General features: G+C 37.7%; 2 protein-coding genes across 6 annotated transcripts; one reads left to right on the forward strand and one right to left on the reverse strand.

Moving 5' to 3' along the window:
* Nucleotides 1-138: 138 nt before the first annotated feature.
* On the reverse strand, nucleotides 139-8,774 carry dnajc1 (DnaJ (Hsp40) homolog, subfamily C, member 1). The gene is made up of 12 exons (XM_079875771.1): nucleotides 8,136-8,774; nucleotides 6,922-7,023; nucleotides 6,753-6,799; nucleotides 5,301-5,466; nucleotides 5,093-5,190; nucleotides 4,916-5,006; nucleotides 4,716-4,803; nucleotides 4,437-4,600; nucleotides 4,238-4,357; nucleotides 3,535-3,583; nucleotides 2,960-3,396; nucleotides 139-1,558 (listed from the first exon to the last, which is right to left on the reverse strand). The coding sequence occupies exons 1-12, from the start codon at nucleotides 8,286-8,288 to the stop codon at nucleotides 1,490-1,492; spliced, it is 1,584 nt and encodes a 527-aa protein (XP_079731897.1). The 5' UTR covers nucleotides 8,289-8,774; the 3' UTR covers nucleotides 139-1,489.
* bmi1b (bmi1 polycomb ring finger oncogene 1b) lies at nucleotides 7,855-18,668 on the forward strand. 5 transcript variants are annotated; one of them, XM_079875773.1, is made up of 10 exons: nucleotides 7,855-7,959; nucleotides 15,913-16,044; nucleotides 16,172-16,268; nucleotides 16,438-16,493; nucleotides 16,715-16,765; nucleotides 16,851-16,959; nucleotides 17,167-17,209; nucleotides 17,301-17,399; nucleotides 17,512-17,592; nucleotides 17,691-18,668. In XM_079875773.1, the coding sequence occupies exons 1-10, from the start codon at nucleotides 7,857-7,859 to the stop codon at nucleotides 18,018-18,020; spliced, it is 1,101 nt and encodes a 366-aa protein (XP_079731899.1). In that variant the 5' UTR covers nucleotides 7,855-7,856; the 3' UTR covers nucleotides 18,021-18,668. The 5 variants fall into 5 exon arrangements, with proteins under 5 accessions (XP_079731899.1, XP_079731902.1, XP_079731901.1 ...); XM_079875776.1 differs by lacking the exon at nucleotides 7,855-7,959 and adding an exon at nucleotides 12,865-13,219; XM_079875775.1 differs by lacking the exon at nucleotides 7,855-7,959 and adding an exon at nucleotides 13,145-13,223 and having other exon boundaries at nucleotides 15,918-16,044.
* Nucleotides 18,669-18,924: the final 256 nt, after the last annotated feature.

Consider the following 18,924-nt stretch of genomic DNA (forward strand, 5'->3'; position numbering starts at 1 on the left):
CATGGAACTATTCCTAGTCCTAGACTATACTGCATGTTTGAGCTGTTGTAACTGAAACTTACACTGACCTTTCTTAAAATATATCAATGCCATTGTTTTGTCTCGAGATGCACACCAATAATGTTTTTTTTTTTTTTTAAGGCACGTTCATAAAAGCTACTTAAATGTCCTAATTAACCTAAGGCCTAATCCTGACTTAATCCAAGCCCTGTCTGTGAAACCAGGCCATAAAATCTGAAATCAATTAACACAGATAAAGAAATTGATCAAATTGATTGCCAAAAACGACTTAAAAGTGCAAAACGTTCTTAAACTGGTTTTAGAGAAATTTGTAGCCCTGGGCAAATGACTTTCACTAACTGCTGTTACCTATTCTATTTTTAGAATGTGTCTTTTTTCACTCAAAAGAGGATGTGAAGAATTAATCAGAAAAGTTGCATTGTGTAACATAAAAATTGCATTTTGCAAACTGCAAATTATCTTAAGCTTTCCAAATGTGCATTTCATTAAAAAAAAAGAATAAGCCCAACATTATCACTGACATAGGCCATTACATGAAAATGCAACATTTGAATATTGCAATGTTCACAAACATCTCAAAGCTGTACATACTATATTTTTATTAGGGTTGATTTAAAAACCACTGAAAGATTAAAGGGATGTACAAAAAAAGTATCCCATAACATTATACCCTCTTTTCCTTTTATAAGGTTATTCTTCCATTCTGTGGCCTTAATTTCCTAGTCAAGTTAATAACCTTAGACCCTAAACCAATGCATTAAGGAAATGGCCCTTAGAAATATTAAGGCATAGGAACATTTAAAATACTGTTGCACATAAAATGAAGTTAGATGACAATATTTTCAAGTTTGGACTTAGCCTACATAAGAGGCAAAATAATTCCACTTATCTGTAGTTATTTGAGAAAGTCACATTCAAAACTGTCAAATGTCATTTGGTTTATGTTGACAATGAAGGTAATACTTTCAATAACAAATCTTACTGGAAGCGTAACGTTGTTTAAATGTCTTGAACTGAGAAATAATTTTGATTTAATCTAAATCTACATCATGGCAATATATGAGGACAACTCTTTCATCCTCTTCAAGATAGTCAATATGTGCTGAAGCATAATAATGACTACATGAGAGACTGACACCTTAATTATTGCAAATACTTTATGTTGTAACAAATGACAAAAACAGATTACAGCACAACACATGCTTCTGAAAAAAAATAAAAATTAAAATGTGTCTCTTCTGCTCCTCAAATGGTTGCATAGAGAAACAAAAAACGAGTCAACAATCTGAAATTAATTCTAAAATAAATAAAAGCTTCTTTAAATGGGCAGTTTGGATATTTCCAATAATTAATGCTGACGTTTCAGGCTCTGCTGAAAATGACACATAGTCTTACAATAGGATGTAGGGTTGCATTAAGGCACATAACAAGCGGGTGAGAGGTACGGTGAAATACTGAAGACCAGGAGTCAGCTTTTAGCCTGCTTCCGTTTCAGAATCAGCTCCGCCAGGAGTTTATAACGGGACATGCACTCCTCCTGAATAGGAAAAATAGAATCAATTCATCAACTAATATCAAAGTCCAGCTTTTATGTGCAGACAAATATTGGTTTAAAAAGGACCTATTATGCTTTTTTACAAAGTCTTGATTTTGTTTTTAGGATTCACTAGAATAGGTTTTCATTCGTGAATGTAAAAAAAAAAAAAAAAAAAAAACATTTTGTAGCAGCACCTCTCTTCCCAGTCTGTCAGAAACGCTCTGGGGTGTGTTTCCCATTCAACGATGTAGCTCGCAACTGTAGTAAAATGGCCGACCGTCACACAGGTGGAGAGGTAATAACTTCTGCTAATTAATCTATTCTTTATCTCCAAGATGCTGCTGTACCGAACATGGCACTGTCAGGATTATGTTTCGTTTAGTTGTATTTTCATTCCCATGCGTTTGTTTTTTGTGCTTCAGATCAGTTTGGTCTTGATTGCATCCTAGTTAGGGAAGTTTAGTTTGGAACGGGGCACGTTTCGCATGAAAAATTGGTAATGATAAAGCTGTCATGCGGACCTGGGTAAGACCAAAGCTGCGGGAGGCACCGGGAACAATCGTGTGTAGAAAAATAATTGAAAGAAATAGGGTAAAACGCACTTAAGTCTCCTTAGTTACTGATTACGTTAAGCTGTCTATCATTAAGTTTCCCTGTGTATTTATACTCCCAGTTTCCTTCAGTTCATTGTTGGTTCTTGTCTGTTTTATGTGGTTAGTGACATTATTCTCTGTGTAATCTCCGGTGTATGTTCTCCTAGTAAATAATCTGTGTTACATGTCATTTTGCTTTATTAATGTTCGATTCATTGCGGATTCCCTCATACATCATACTCCGAAGTTCCCTTGCCCTTCCCTTTTAAGCACATGAGCACTCGCTGATTGTTGACACGCTAAAATATCTATATTAAAATGTACCCTCATTTAATTCTGGTCTCTACGAAGCACCTCCTTCCAAAAAGCACAATGTGCTCTGATTGGTCTGCTGAATCAGTGTGCTGTGATTGGTCATTTCAGAAATGTCACACCTCTTACTGTAACTGTGTTAGATCCGGGGTTGGAAAAACAGAGTTTCTTGGACATGGCGACAACACAGAATCAACACAGAACTCAATCAGGTCTTGCCCCCTTTATTTTGCACATGCCAGGAATTATTTAAATAATGGATAGTGACTTGTTTTTTCCAGAAGTCAAGACTACAGTCGACGCGTTTCAGAGAGTTCAGAAACAGTGCATACTAATATAGAGAATGACTCGTTTTGGAGTGGACTTTGTGTTTTGTAACTTTTTCACGCTCAAACAGCAACATTACATATTAAAAAAGTTGAAAATGTAAAAATGCATAATAGGTCCTCTTTACAATAATTTTCCAACGACTCTGAGTGAGAACGTTGATGCTCACCTTGGTCTTTCCAGGCACCACCTTAGCGATCTTGTCCCAGCGTTCAGTGGTGCCTCGTGGGTATTGCTGTAAGGCCAACTCCAAGAGCCTCTGCTGGTTCTGTGTCCAGACGTCATCAGCAGCACTGGGTTTTTCTTTGGAGGATGATGGTTTCTTCTCATCTTCACTGTCTTCATCCGCAGCTGTTGGGTCGAAGTCTCTTTGTCTGCGTCCTTTCACCCTCTCCTCCACTGTTCCGGCTGCAGACTTTTTTGTCCTCCTCCTGAGTGCTTTGCTCTCCGAGTCCTCTGCCCCAACAGGCTCTCCCGAATCCTCCGGCTGCTGCTGCTGCTCTAAGGGCTCCTCTCTCTGGGTCATCAGACTGTCAGGCACCGTGACAGCTCTGGAGCTCTTCACCATCACTGCACCACCCTTCAGCTCAGAAAGCTTCACCAACCCTGGAAACAGACAAAATGAAGAGAGAGAGACATGAGTAAATGTTCTGACAGATATGCTTGACAATATATCAGTTGATGAAAAATGGAACCTAGCCAGTGGAATTTTATTCAAAATCTTTTAATGAACGAGCAGCTTACCTGATGTATTGGTGACAGAGTCTTTGACTTGCTTCACTTTTGCGGTCACCTGTATAGAAAAAGTTCTCATTTTTTAACAAGACTTTTCTGTATTGTTTTACAAAACCAAACCATTTTTGGTTTCAGTGGCTCTTTACACACATCTACCTACTACTCAAAATATGAGCACTGAAAAACCCAGCTAAAGTGCACATACTAATTTTGTTTTTATCTTTTTTTTTATTAATCCGTTTTTAACTACAGTACATTTATTATTATCATCAATGTTGAAAAAAAAAAAGTTGTGCTGCTTAATATTTCTGTGGAAACCATGATTTTGATGATATTGATAAATAGACAACTCAAAAGAACAGCATTTATTTGAAATAGAAATCACCAATAACATTGTAAATGTATTTAGATCAATTTAAAGCATTCTTGCTTAATTAAAGTATTAATTTAAAGTATTGATTTCTGCCTCAAACTTTTGAATGGTAGTGTATTTGTTTGTGAGTGAACAAAACTAAACAGTCAGGTGACGTTGCTATACCATTTAAAATGCACAAAAATATGTTTTTATATATTTTTATTTAACAAATCTATTTTTTTTTTCACAGATTAAGTTATGGCTTTTATGTAACTGATTAAATCTTACATATATATATCAGCATTATCACTGCTATCGGCCTACCACTAGTCATAACTATACTGATTATAGACTCACCTCATTTACTGATCTGCCTAACTCATGTGCAATCTTCTCCCATCGGCCTGGCGTTCCACCAGGAAACTTGGCCATGCAGCGAGAGAGCTGGCTAAGACCCTCCTCCGTCCACTCGTGAACCTTCAATCATCACCAGCCATTGGTTATTGCACTACTTACATTTTAAATCAATGTTCTTTCAACAGACACAAAAACTTGCCTTCTTCTTCTGCTGTTTTTTGTCTTCTAACCAATCATCCATTTGTTCTTCAATATCTTCAATGGACGTTCCCTGATCATATGTTGGCACAAAAGCTGCATTTGCACTGGGTTCATAGACTGGAAACTCCACTTTAGGTTTCTTCACCTTGGGTCGTTTTTCTTCTGCAGAGCAAGATCGGCCAGCATCACATATTATTACGGGTCACAGTCACAACTGAATTCCACTAATTATGTGCAGAGGTCAATGTGCAACATATGACTGTTATCATGATCTTACTCTGCTGCATTTCCTGTTCTGCCAGAGCCTCTGCCTCCTTCTCTTTTACTTTCATTTCCTTATAATCTTTATAATACTGCTTCACATCCTAAAATACAACATACCATACGGTCATGATTACAGTTGTATATATGCTTGAATTTTCTGAGTGTCTCTTTTGAAAACACTGTTCAAAAGCCTCAAATCTGGTGGAACAGTACCTGTATGATATGAGGGAGAGACTTCACTGAATAGTACAACCAGATGCTTAATTTAAGAGGCAGAATGTCATGCCAGTGTGGCCTGTCAGATCTACAAAAAGGAAGTAAATATATATAAGTCTGACTAGCAGTGTCAACATCTCTTCTTTAAGAAAGCATCCGGTGTTTTTAGGTTACCTCTCATTTTTGTCCTGTCCCAAGGACTTAATCTCCTCTGTTGTCTTACTGCTTTGCTTCTTCTTCTTCTCTCTCTTCTTCCTGCTCAGAAGTTCATCCTGAGAAGAATTGTGACACAGCAACTCTCACTGGGCAAGCTAAAGTAAATGTAGTATTTCAGCTAACATTACATGATGACGCCTCGGCTATACAACGATTCATCACTTACCAACTGCTTCTCAAGGTAGATGGACCATATAACTGCATAGTGACCCACAGTCAGAATGAGGAAGAGGAGGAAGCCCAACTCTCCATTACTCATCTTCCTAACACGTCGATAGTAGAAGACAGGCTGTCTCCAATCTGGCAGCCCATTAACCAGGATGTCGTCATACCTGTGAAGGCAGTGAGAAACTACTATGTAAAATCTATTTTTAAAAGAATTTAGCAAATGTAATACACAGTTCATAGACCCTAGTCACAGTCACAATGATGCAAACAGTGGTTTGGTATCTTACTCATGGGCATAATGTCAAATTATTGAGGTTCCGATTTCATCTCTATTTAAGAACCTTTAAGAGCTTATGTGTAACCAATCTATATCCTGATTAGAGTGCGGATCGGGCCGAATTTTTCTATCCGAGCCCGGCCCGCGTCCGACAGAGCAGTAACCGAACCCGACCCGAGCACGACAGGCACACAGATATTTATGTCCGAGCCCGACCCGAGACCGACAGTTAAAATCCCATTTTTTTCTCATACTACTGACACATGTACGTTTGTTTGTGTGGAAAGCCCGCTTTTATTAAGCAACTGTAGGAAGGCATTCGGAAATGTCAACAGGATGAGTGCATCAGCGCGCACGGAGAAACAAGCGCACTTAACACAGGCGCGCATGCACGTGTTTCGTTGTCACGGCTACATAAACAAATTTCCGCACGCAGGAAGACAGATTTTATGGTAAAATTTTACATGTATTTTAATCACAAAAACGAACGTTTGCATCAAGTGAAAGCATCAGGCACATTGGCTTACGTTACCTACATAATAAGCTTTAAAAATGTTCAATGCCTTATCGTGCTGATGTGACCGAACCCGACCCGAACCCGAACATAATTTCTAAATATCTGTCCGAACCCGGCCCGGCCCGGCCCGTCGGGTACCGACGGGTTCGGGTCGGGTATCCATCCTCTAATCCTGATTCATTAAGCAACCACCACCCCTATGCAACAGGTGAAGACCACCCCAAGTCATGAGAACATCTGGTAGAATAGTGGTTCTCTACCAGGGGGACAGGAGTCCCGGGACCTACAGGGGGACCTCAGCAAACTTCCAAGGAGGCCACAGGCTTCAAATTATTTAATTACACACACACACACACATATTATATATTTTATATATATATATATATATATATATACACACACATTTTTTAAATTCTTTTTACTGTTTTGATTGCTTGTAAGGTGACCTTGGGTGTTATGAAAGGCGCCGTTAAATAAAATGCATTATTATTATTATATTACAGCAGAACACCCGCGGAAATATCCTTTGAATATTGCAGTTTATCTGCAGGGTTTTAAATCAAATGTAAGGCTTTTTAAGACCTGCACAAATAAAAGTAACACTGTTTGAGAATCACTGGTGTAGGATGAATAAAAACAAATCATGAGAATCTCACCTTTGTCTTCTTTCCTCATCCTTGAGAACTTCGTAAATGGCAACCAACTAGTAAGGAATGACAAAGAAGATATTTCAAATGTAATGAACTGAATTCCAAAATGTATGTAGAAGCAAGCAATCAACATGATCCAAAGAGTACTTTCATCCAGGCTTAACAAAACACCTACCTGTCGAAACTGGTTTTCTGCATCTTCATCTTTGTTTTTATCTGGATGTAATGTAAGCGAGAGCTTTCTATATGCTTTCCTGATCTCAGAGGACGACGCATCCTATTAGAAACAGAATCAGAAACATTACAATCATAAACACTTAATTGCCAATATGTACAAGAGTCAGAAACACATGTACTCTGAGACTACTCTGCAGTACATGTTATATGTAATAAAAATCATCACTTATGATCATTTTGGTAGCATAGACTGTGATTGGATTGCCTTTGGTGTTTCTGGCAGAAATAGATAACAGTAACTAGCAATAAAATCAGCAACATTTTTTGTCATAATCTCCTTTCCTTCATGAAGAATAAAACTACTAGCACTAAACATACAGTAATGTTAGCAATATCAACTGGAATATGCAGCTGTATGGTACACTGTTTTGGACTAGCATTAACAGCTACCAGCTGATCATACCAGTGTGGTTAAGATGTTTTTTGGCGCATGGTAGCTGCTTTACCAGCATAGAATAGCTAATAATAACCATCTTAGACCAGCTGGAAACTAGCTAACGTTACCAGCTCCTAAAAAGAGCTACAATATTTCTTTTTAGCGGAGAATTAGCGTTATTAATTTTCTTCTAAATGCATTGACAGCTAATTCCTGCAAGGTACAGGTATAGCAGCGGAATTTGTTTCATGTATCCCCAATTCCACATATATATATCTGAATCACCGTTGACGCGTTAGGAAAGAAAGTGAAACCAAATGTTTTTTTTTACGCGTAGCGGTTATGATTATAAAAGCTCGGGCTCTTCGATGCATGAAATACCACTTAGCAACTGAATGGCGAAATTAAAGCAGGGCGATAAAACGATCGTTTATGTGCTGAGCAATGACACGTCATGTTGTGTCGTATAGGCCCACAGCCTGGAGGTTTCTTTGTCAATGGCCACCGCCGTCCGGGGTCTTCAGGAGGCAGAGTCCGCCAACAGCTGCCCTGAGTCGGGGGGCATATTTGTGAGGCTGAAGAGAGCTATTCAGCTAATGGGTTTGGTTACTTTGATAAGAATGCAATCACTGTAAACTCTGGAGGCCACACTGCGATAAATCAACGTCGGTGCGCTGCAATATGTTCAAGTTAAGTGCATTTACCGACACCGTTTGAATGACCCGAGTTAAAGGCGTGACAAATTTGAATTACGAGTTACATCAAGTTGTTCTTACCTGATTAACCGAGAGGAACTCGTAGAAGGTTTGGGGGATTTCCTCCACTAGATCGAAAAGCTCCAGGTCTGCGTCCCATGCTAATGTTGGCAATGGCTGAATAACGAACAGCCCGGAGAACAACACCAACGTAAAGATCTCGGGCAAAGCCATTGCTGAAAGTTTGATATGTTTTCGAAGGTTTACCACACACTATCCATTCGGAAACCTTGGTTTTGAGACGCCGTTAGCATAACTTCCCGTCGTTTGGCTCAGACGGGCCCATAGCTCGAGCTCAGCCTGCTGTACGTACACACGTTTCACATGCAGCCGCCACAGCACGAGCCAATAAGCATGAAAGCTTCAGAGTAGTGACATGGTGCGTCGTGTCATGTCCATGCTTACCATGAGAGTATGCTACTTTCAGGACCCCTAGCATTTCAATTTTTGAGGTATAGATTATTTCATAATAGTATCAAGTGAGCATTATGTAGGCTATACCGGTAGAAGCGTAGCCGTGTTTTTTTCTCTCTCCCAAATACAAAAAAAGAAAGAAAAAAGAAAAAAAAGATGATCTCGGTCTCGTTCGTTCCAGGCTTTCCCACGTCTAAAATATAAGGATATCTCTTTGGTCTTTTCCTTGATTGTAAAAGAAGTTATGTCACCAGCAGAAACGTATAGCCTAATAGGCCTATTCTTTTCACTATTTGTTTTATGGTGGGAGAGATATGAAAGAATGAATGTTGTTCTCTTAACCTAATAATCATTTCAATCGTTGGTCTCAATTATTATTTTTATTTATTTATCCATTCATCCCGTCTCAGGGCTACATTGATCCCGTTTCCTTTCGACAGAAACAGGGCCATGAAGTTCAGATGAAAGTCAATTATAACTGTTCTAATGGCAGCAATAAGCTCAAGTGAACAGTGCATTGGTTAAGCATGACTAATATCTCATTAGCGCCTATGGTAGTAGTTTTTCTCGGCGATTTTATGAATAAAATAACGTGTGATAGCCTATTGACAGATCATAGAATCAAAACATTTGAAATGCTAGTTAAGATAAGCTATAAAACTTAGTTCGACTTTATATCATTAAATTATAGGGAGTAAACAAAATCTATTGTTAAATATAGGCCTACACGAATTGACGATAATTTAATATAGAAGTATAGGCTAGGCTATATTTTATAAGCCATTTGAGGAGATGATCAGTGACAGCCACCTGGTCTGCAAGTCTTTTAAAAGAATCAGCCTTTTTATGTTTATAATTATTTTATTGTCATTTATAGGCCTTTTTTTTTCAATTAACGCAATGCCATTGATTATAGCTTTGATTTGGCCATTAGTGAAGTTGAATATAAGACATGCGCAAACATTTTCAATTCTGTGACATTCTTAAGGGAAAACCTTTTTAAAAAAAAAAAAAAAAAAAAAGATTCTAATTGATCCTAAACTTATATAGCCTAATTTAGAAACTCACGAGGGCGTCGTTGCGCTAGTTACGGATAGTAGCCTGGCTAGGTCAGTGGTTGGCCTTTTTTAGTAACGGAAATCTGAAACAAAACATAGCTACATCTCCATTTTCTTTTAGTTTAGTGGAAAATCTTTAATTTAGCCATGTTCGTTGTTTGTTAAACTCTTGTCCTTGAGGCGGCACTGACCAGTTGTCAACTTCAGGGACGCACGCACGCTATAATAACGTGTGACGGGGGAAGTGTATGCTATAATTTTGTTATCAGTGAGCAATTAAAACATCCAGTTAGAGCAACAGTTCGAGGTTTAACCACGTGACATTGGTAGGGAATAATTCTGCAAAATAGGCTACTAAAGAAAGCATTGCAATATTGCAACCGCAAAACATTAAGTAAATGCATAAATAAATTAAAGCGCGCAAGCCAAAAGCACGATTTACGAAAATGCTATAGGCTACAATAATTACCGGCTCTAAATAAATAGGAAATAAAAAATACATTTTCACTGGACCATAGCCCATTTTGGTGATCGATTTTTGCTTCCCATTTTTATTCATCTTTATAAATAAAATATAGAGCATTTTTATGTGTTTGTGTGAGTTAAACTAATTTTATTAAATACATCAGAATTACAAACCTTTTCCACTTCACTTGTATATATATACATATTTATACTTGGAACATTTCCACTGTGTCAATCCCATGTAATCTAATCAATTATATTTGATTATTATTATTATTATTTTAAACAGGTTCTTTCTAAGCTGTAGCCCATGGCAGTATCGAAAAGGAAAGGAAAACTTTATTTGGCTATTGTTAATGAGCAGAGTAGGCTACTTAAATTCATTGAGCCAATAAGAAGCGGCACAAATCATTCAGATCAAATCTGAACAGATTATTAACACCTTTACACTGAAAAATCGACTAGGCCTAGGCTATAGGCTATGAACGATACGCGGAGGTATTGTTTAGCTAGCCTACACAAGGGGGGAAAAAATGCAAACCAGCTCTTTGACTTATTTGACATGCATGGCTACCAAGGCTAATACATGTATATAGCCTACATTTGTATGAAATATTAAACCAGTAATTATTACAATCAATGCACAATGTTTGACCTTTTTTGTCCACGCATTATGCTTTATTCGTATGCTTATAGCTTAAAATAATGATGGAACAATATTCATGTTTATTCATGAAATCGTCGTCATTCGATTTAGACCATCAAAGACATAAATTCAAAATAAAAACTCAAAGCGGCTTGACCTCCAGCTCCCATTCCACACATCAATTTTGTGGGATCAGTAAACAATCAATAATCAATACAGTCATTAAACTTTAAGTCAATAGCCTATAAGACAGACTTTTTGAGAGATCTGCTCATTTTGTCTGTCAGTTATACTTTTTAACAAGTCGCTTTTAATTGTCTTCATGGGCGAAGATGAAAGACCCGATCAGATGAAAGCGCTCGTGCTTTAAAATGGTAATGTATTTATTTATGTGTAAATAAGATTCGGGTCCACATTTCTTGGCAGTAGGCTATTAATCGCGCAAAGAATGGGTAGAAGACGAAAGCGTGCAACACATTTGTATTCACTTCACTTGTTTATTTTAATTTATTTTAACAGTTTCCTATACTGTATGTGTGCACTAGACGTTGTCATAAACTTCAGTCTGTCCTATAGGCAATCTCTCCAGAGTTGTGGAAGATTTCGTGCTGCGTTAACACCCGCCTGGCGATTGAGATTTACGGCCATTTTGATGAGTTACATCTGCAGTCGGAATAAAGAAATAATCGGCATCCTTGAGAGAAAAGTGCACTATAGTCGCTGAAATTACAATTGGCTTATCCTGACCAATCCGATTGATGCAGTTAATGGTTTGTTTGTTTTTTTATAGGCAATATTATGAATATTATAGCCACGTGAAACTGGTACGACGTGGTGACACAAGAAGCTTTACGTTTTGCAGAAGCCGGAACGGTTGAGGCGAAAGTGCCTCGGGTTTCTGCCAGCAAGCTGAGCGTCTTTGTTTTCGCTGAAATGCCTGTTTTAGCGCAGCTGACGTCATGGCAGGCAGACTGCGCGTGTGGTTTGCAGCTAAACACATGCAGTGTCCTAAACCACAGTCCAGCGCTACAGAGAGAAAAAAACACCAAACCGATCACAATTCCACTGATTATCTGAAAATTGTGTGTGATCTGAACTGTTACACTTAGGTAACTACGCAAACATTTATGATCGGTAGAATTTGCAAACGCAAAATTGAAGAACAATCTTTTAGTTGAAATTGATAAGTCTTCCCAACAATAAAGTCAGGACTGGTATAAAGTAGCCTATGAATGGTAATTTAATAAAACATGCAGTTGCTTAGAAACGCCTTTCTTTCAATGTGAGTTAGTCGTTCGATATGGCAAATATTGCAGTGTAAGAAAGCTACATGTCCCGACCCATTCTATAAACAAATTCTTAACATATTCATCAAGAGGTTAATTTAATCACCACCCTACTTTTATTTTATGAGAGACATAACTTCACTGAAACATGTGTGAAAATGATTGTGAATATAAACATTACGAGTCATTATCCTGATGTAGCCTATGAAGCGCGTAATAACTTCTAAACGGAAAGCCCACAATTTTCTATTTGGAGCACACGTTAAGTCAACTAAAAATGTAGGCTAAACCAAAAATGAGGAATGTAAATAGCCAAGACTCATTTCGATAAGGCTATTGCTTATGGTTTAAAAAATGTAGCCTATTAAGGCAGTGAAGTAAAATATTGTATATGCGTAGGCCTATAGGTCTACATCGAGCAGCAGTTTCACATGCACCGGGTAGCAAACAAGTTGGCCATTAAAACGTTAATTTTTTTACATTAAAAAAAATCAGCGTGAGTTAATAAATGGATAATTTTTTGAGCGATTATTGATTCCTCTTGCCTACTTTTATGATTCCATTTAAAAAAGCCTACTTTGACGTATTCAAAATAACCCTTGCACTTCTTTTGCATCTGGTCATTATGATTTGCGTGAAAATAAAAATAGGCTACATCTTCTCTAAAAGTTAGTTCATTGCTTAGCCTATATACGAACCACTCCTGCCAAACTACAAGGCTTGGCAAGAGGTTTTCCTCTTCAGAAGTGGTGATGTGGGTGGTGAGGTTTGACAAAGACATCCGTCAGAGGGGTACCCCTATTGATGATATACCCCACTACTAATTCCCAGGCTACCCGTAAGGAATGAGATCACGTGATGGAGTGGGGCGGTCGAACTAAGCCATTTTGGGGACTGTGTCAGTTCGCACACACTCAACCATCAGACACTGTGTTTTTCCAGATCGCTGTGCGGGAGCAGTACGCCTCTGGAATTTAACATCTGTGACCGGAATCTGTGGATTTATCTGTGAATCAAATCGGAAAGTGTCTGCGAAGGCTAAGCTACGGTAACATATGTGCAATTGCGCAAGAAGGCCACAATGAGCACGGTGGTAGTGCGCTAGTTCGAGCCATTGACAGCGTCTGCAGCTCATTCCAAGATGGCCGCTTCAGTAGCATTCATTTTTTGCTGATCGACTCTCAAGTTTCATTGTCTACCACAAACAAAGCTAGGAAACCATCGGGAATATACTGGGTATGTACGCTTGGATGTACAAAAGAGTGGAGTAACGAGCTCTTCTGATTTTGTTTTCTTTTTCCTTCTTCGGAGGCAAGAGAGTATGTTGCCTCTTGTCTCTGTGATCGTTTCTCATATGAATTTCATTTCAGTTTTCTCACATTTTTTAATTAAACGCAACCAATGGCATATGTTAACACAATGGGCACGTCAATGAGTATGGCATCTTTGTAAAACTAAAGTATATTGTTCTCTTCGAGTGTTGTTTATAACCTAAAAAGTCGGCGCGCGCTGAAGAACAGGCGAGTTGGGTCAGGTGTTAACGGGTGTCCACATTCATCCATTTCTTCTCGCGCTAAAATCAATCATTTGCTCTCTTATTTTATAGAATTGAGCAGTCTAGAGAGTGTATATTTAGGAAAAAAATACTTCACAGTGTTTTAATGGTGTCGGTTAATTTTATTAACTTAAATTCATATGCGTATTGGGTAGCTCCTCCTATGGCTGTAACAGCATGAAATACCATTATTTTGAGGTGGTTAACTTCCGAGTAAATATATTTTCAAGCGTGTTTGCTATTGTTTATTTGTCACTAAATGTAACACGTTTTGGGTGTTTTAAAAAATATTCTAAAATAGTCAATGCAACCTTGATCTGACACGTCAGACTGAACTGAACATTCTTTTTTTTCCTTCTTTTTTTTACAGAGAAGGATACGAATCCTAATTCTAAGATTTGACACTTAAATTTCATTTTCGTCAGTCTGATAAAATATTGATCATAATTTTGAATAAGTCAGTGGTTTACCTAAATGTGACTCACCCCCCGATGTGTCACACGTTCATAAAAAGGTTTTTGATAACTCCATTCAAGGAATAAATAAATATGTTTGGTTGTTAACTCGAACTTAATTGATAGTTCTCTACCAAAGTTCTATAGTTCTCTGCCAAATATTTTTTTTTCCTGGCCATATTTAAATGATTACGCCGTCACTGGCAGATATACTGCTGTTTTTCCAATGTCTGGCCCGCATATGCTGTGTAGGCTATATATCTATAGCCTATTTATTAATCTTAATGGCCTATATTTTTTTCCACAAATTTTGCCACAGCGCAAATATCTGTATTTAATAGCCAAATCATAAAATGCTTCTTTCTGACAGTAAAAGAAAGAGGACACATCATTGTTATTCTGAATATAAAGATATGACTCGGTTATCTGCAGTAGCCTAACCTATATGCGATAAGCTGTCAGATTTACTGGAACTGCAGTTTTTTCTTAACCTAGACTCTGATATTCTTTCTTCAGAAGGAGAGAAAAAAAAAAAAAACCTTTGTTCCGTTTTCCAGTGTTAAATCATAGTACCATACAATTTGAATATTATTACTAAACCACATATTAGTCTTGTGAGTTTTTATTATTGGTCAAGCCTGAGGAAGGGCCAACCAGTTCCAGACCAAAGCACACCTGTTTTTCCCCCTTCGCTGGAACCATAGCCGCCTGTTTCGTTAATTCTCCGATCTACAAATTGAATTAAGTTAAAGAATACAGTCCAACTTCATTAAAGACAGTTGTTACTTAGCGTAATGAAGAACTAAAAGTAGCCTACAAAAACACTTTATCTTAGGCTCTATAGCTATTTTGAAGTAGTTTTTTTGTCGTTGACTAAAATGCAAGGTGTTGTTCTACACTCTTTTAAATGGTATCATTTCGTTATTAGAACGCTATTGAGCTGTTTTTGTAGCACTTTATAAGATTGTAGTAGCCTATAATGTCCTTAGCAAGATGTGCCAAATGTAGATCGTCAATTTATTTGACTGTATTTAATGCGTTGGATTCAACGCTCTGCATTGGGAGGGTTTATAATTGAACATTCGCAGTTACGGGATATTGGTATCTGCATGAAAATTGATCATGTTTGAACTAACCCCAGGCTAGAATATCGCAGGCGAGAGATAGCGGGACACATACGCGAGCTCTCGAGCTTCCGTTGACTGTGTTCCTCATCGCGGACATCGGCGAGGCAGGAAGATCTGTATTCTCCATCACATTTGGAAGCGATGCTTGTTGTAATGGTGGTTGTACGACGTGTTTAGGTGATAGTGATCATCACTGCTTCTTCAACAATAGTGTGTGGTGCACAGGTCGCAGCCTCACGAGGGCGAACCCGCCTGGACGCGGGGCTGTCTAGCAAAATGGCAGCCACGTTCAAGTAGCGGCATGTTTTTTAGCGAGAGAAACGCTGGTCGAGAGGAAATGATTGCGCTTTACCGCAAATAGGTTGAATTTATGGTCATTATGATCCGGACCATCTGTGAATCATGCGAGGTATGCGGCTCCGTTTTGACTGGCACAATGCCAACTACAACCCCGTTGTCATAGCAACTGTAAGTGTGGGCATTTTAGCTTTATCTCTCACCTGTACGCATCCCTGCAAATAAATGAAAACCATTTCAAATTGTGCGCGGACACTTCCCTGTAATGCGAATGAGTTAAGCCAAAGGCGATATGAATTTAGATTAGCCTAGGTTATTTGAGTTGTCAATTGTCGGGTTACATGTTAAAGGTGTAGCCTATCCTATTTTGACTGTTTGTGTCGCATTTTTTGTTCGCTTTAAGTGCAAGTTGACCATCTAAACTGAGTAACCAGACTATTGTTATGGGCTATTAATTATGACTAAATATTAATTAGTGTCTTGTTTGGTTATCAGGTCAGCGAACTCTCATGACAATGCACCGAACAACAAGAATCAAGATAACGGAGCTCAATCCTCATTTGATGTGCGTTTTATGTGGAGGATACTTCATTGACGCCTCCACCATTGTCGAATGTTTGCATTCATGTAAGTCCGAAATCTGTCATAATCTAGCATGTTATTAAATTAATGCTTATCTTTAATGCTTTGCTTTGTTGGGCAATTTAATTGATCGGGTAGGCTACAATTTATTTGTCGTTTGTTGTTTTCACAGTCTGCAAAATGTGCATTGTGAGGTATCTGGAGACCAGCAAATATTGTCCTATTTGCGATGTCCAAGTTCATAAAACAAAACCTCTCCTCAATATCAGGTAATGATTATGTGTGTTTACTTTTTTTACCATAATATTATTTCAGTAGCCTAAATGCTGCTACTTCCGGAAAATCCAGTAAAGCTTTGAATTTCTGTAGGCTAAATGAAGGCAATGTTTCTTTATATAGATGCCAAGTAACCCCTCAAATAATGCTTGTATATTTCAGGTCCGATAAGACCCTTCAGGACATTGTTTACAAGCTGGTGCCTGGTCTGTTCAAAAGTAAGTGTAAAAAGTTTGTTCATTTTAATTATATTTATTAATTTAATTTCTGAAGGGGCTGGGCATTGCATAACTTATGACAAAATGTCATGATGTGACCATGAAGGACTTAATATTTTAATGTTTTTTTCAGATTTATGTTAAAAATTGTCATAGCAATAACACATTACTAAACAATTCTTAAGAAATAATGATGTATTAATTGTGCTTTTGTAACTCAGATGAAATGAAACGAAGGAGGGATTTTTATGCGGAGCATCCATCGGTTGATGGTAAAGTGGTCATTGTGATGTTTTAAAATTCAGAAGCAGTCTTGTTTTTTTATCTACATGTTGTAATTATTTATCTGTCCTTCAGCTACTAATGGTTCTAATGAAGACCGAGGAGAAGTGGCAGATGAAGACAAGAGAATCATTGCTGATGATGAGATCATCAGTCTGTCCATTGAGTTTTTTGATCAGAACAAGTAGGTTCAGTTCAATATAAACTCCTTATACATTTAATTATCATTAGAGATCTCTTTCATGTTGCTTATGAAATTGACAATGAAATGGTAATTAATAAAAAAAAAAAAAAAAAAAGTAAAAGTCATGTAAAAGTAGTTGGCTACACCAGACATGAAGTTTATAGTTATTAGACATAAATTCATTTTTTTTTGTTTTTAAATGATCAGGTTTGATAGTAAAGATGGAGAAGAAAAGGATACCACAAAAGAGGTAATTAATTTCCTAATTAATAAAGTATCTGAGAACAAGTCAGTTTTGAGGGATATAGTTTATAATTTTTGTAATGGTCTGATTTTCGTAGGTGAATGTGAAGCGGTACTTACAATGCCCTGCAGCGATGACAGTAATGCATCTCAGAAAATTTCTCAGAAGCAAAATGGATATTCCATGTACCTTTCAGGTAATCTTGTTTGCATTCACTTTCTAAAAGGTTTCATCTGCTTTCAACACCTTTTATATATTGACAAATTGAGCTGGTTTAGATAAGATTCTTTCTTTCTTTTTTTTTTCAGATTGAAGTTATGTATGAAGATGAGCCATTGAAAGATTATTATACTCTTATGGATATTGCTTATATCTACACATGGAGAAGGGTAGGGGTATTGAATCTGAGATATTTTAAACTGTGTTATTATACATTTTAGTCCGATATCTTTTAAAGCGGAGATGATAACATGTTGATATTTTACAGAACGGGCCCTTGCCATTAAAGTACCGAGTTCGCCCCGGTTGCAAAAAAATGAAGTTGAGCAGCCCAAGGGATGATATGACCGGCGGCAGAAGGCCTGATACAGAAAGTGATTCCAGCAGTGACAAACCAAACAGCCCGACTGCTGCTCCCGCCCCCTCGACATCCTCTTCTCTGCCCAGCCCAAGCACCCCTGTCCACTCTCCACGTCCCAACTTCCCCCACATCTCCACTCTTAATGGAGTCTCTGCCAAAGTGGGCCACAATGGCCAAACTCCTTTCAGCAGCAAAGTCTGCAAAACTTCTCATAATGGCTCCAACTCTCTTGGGTGACTTTATGGATGCCAAAGCCATCAACCCCCATGCAAACAGAGCTGTGATGTAGATGCTTTCTTTATAAACCACCTCTTAAATTTTTTATATCATTTTTAAATATCTTTGTTTTGTCGCCACGTGTGAAAACTTTGTAACACAAGCATTGTTTGTGTTATATTTTGTATTAATTACTATTGCATAACTAATATTGTGAAGAGTACTGGAGAGAAACTCGGCAAGAAGGAGAATGTATCTCGGTGTTTTATAAACTGTCTTGATCGTTTAGATTAGAACATCATATGTATATAAATCATTTCCTTGTCCATGAAGTCTCCAATAAAACACATGGCGGCACGTAGAATGTTTATCCAGATTGTATGGATTTTACTCTGAAATGTGTAACCACTAAATTTGCAGATTAAAGGGCATAAAGGCAGCGTCAGTATTGTTTTGGACAAAACCAGAAACTGTAATTAAAAAAATCTGATACGTATGTGCTCGTTGTATAACTTAAGTAGAGAAATGTATAATCACGCGATGGTAGAAACGGAGTCTTCATCGCGTCGTACTACTACATTTCTCAACTTCTTTCTTGCTCTACAATTCTGTTCAAGCGGTTGTTTGTTATTTACTTTGTCTAAATAAACATTTTACTTTTTTATTACCAAATACAGTGTGTGGACTTTATAAAACAAAACTCTCGTGACTTTTTTTTTTTTTTTTTGCCAGGCAGGCCTATTCTGCGTCAAAAACCTACTTCGGCCTTGAATAAAGTCGGTTCTCAGGTCAAAGGAAGCTGTTCATATTTTAGCTGTACAAATATATAGATGGTTTAAAACAACATAATGGTTAAACTGCGATATTTGTGGTCGAATAGTTTCTTACCGTACGACGCCTTCATGAAGTAAACTGTAGGTAGGCC

The sequence above is a fragment of the Squalius cephalus genome, assembly GCF_949319135.1.
Source record: "Squalius cephalus genome assembly, chromosome: 7".
In the NCBI taxonomy this organism is placed as follows: domain Eukaryota; kingdom Metazoa; phylum Chordata; class Actinopteri; order Cypriniformes; family Leuciscidae; genus Squalius; species Squalius cephalus.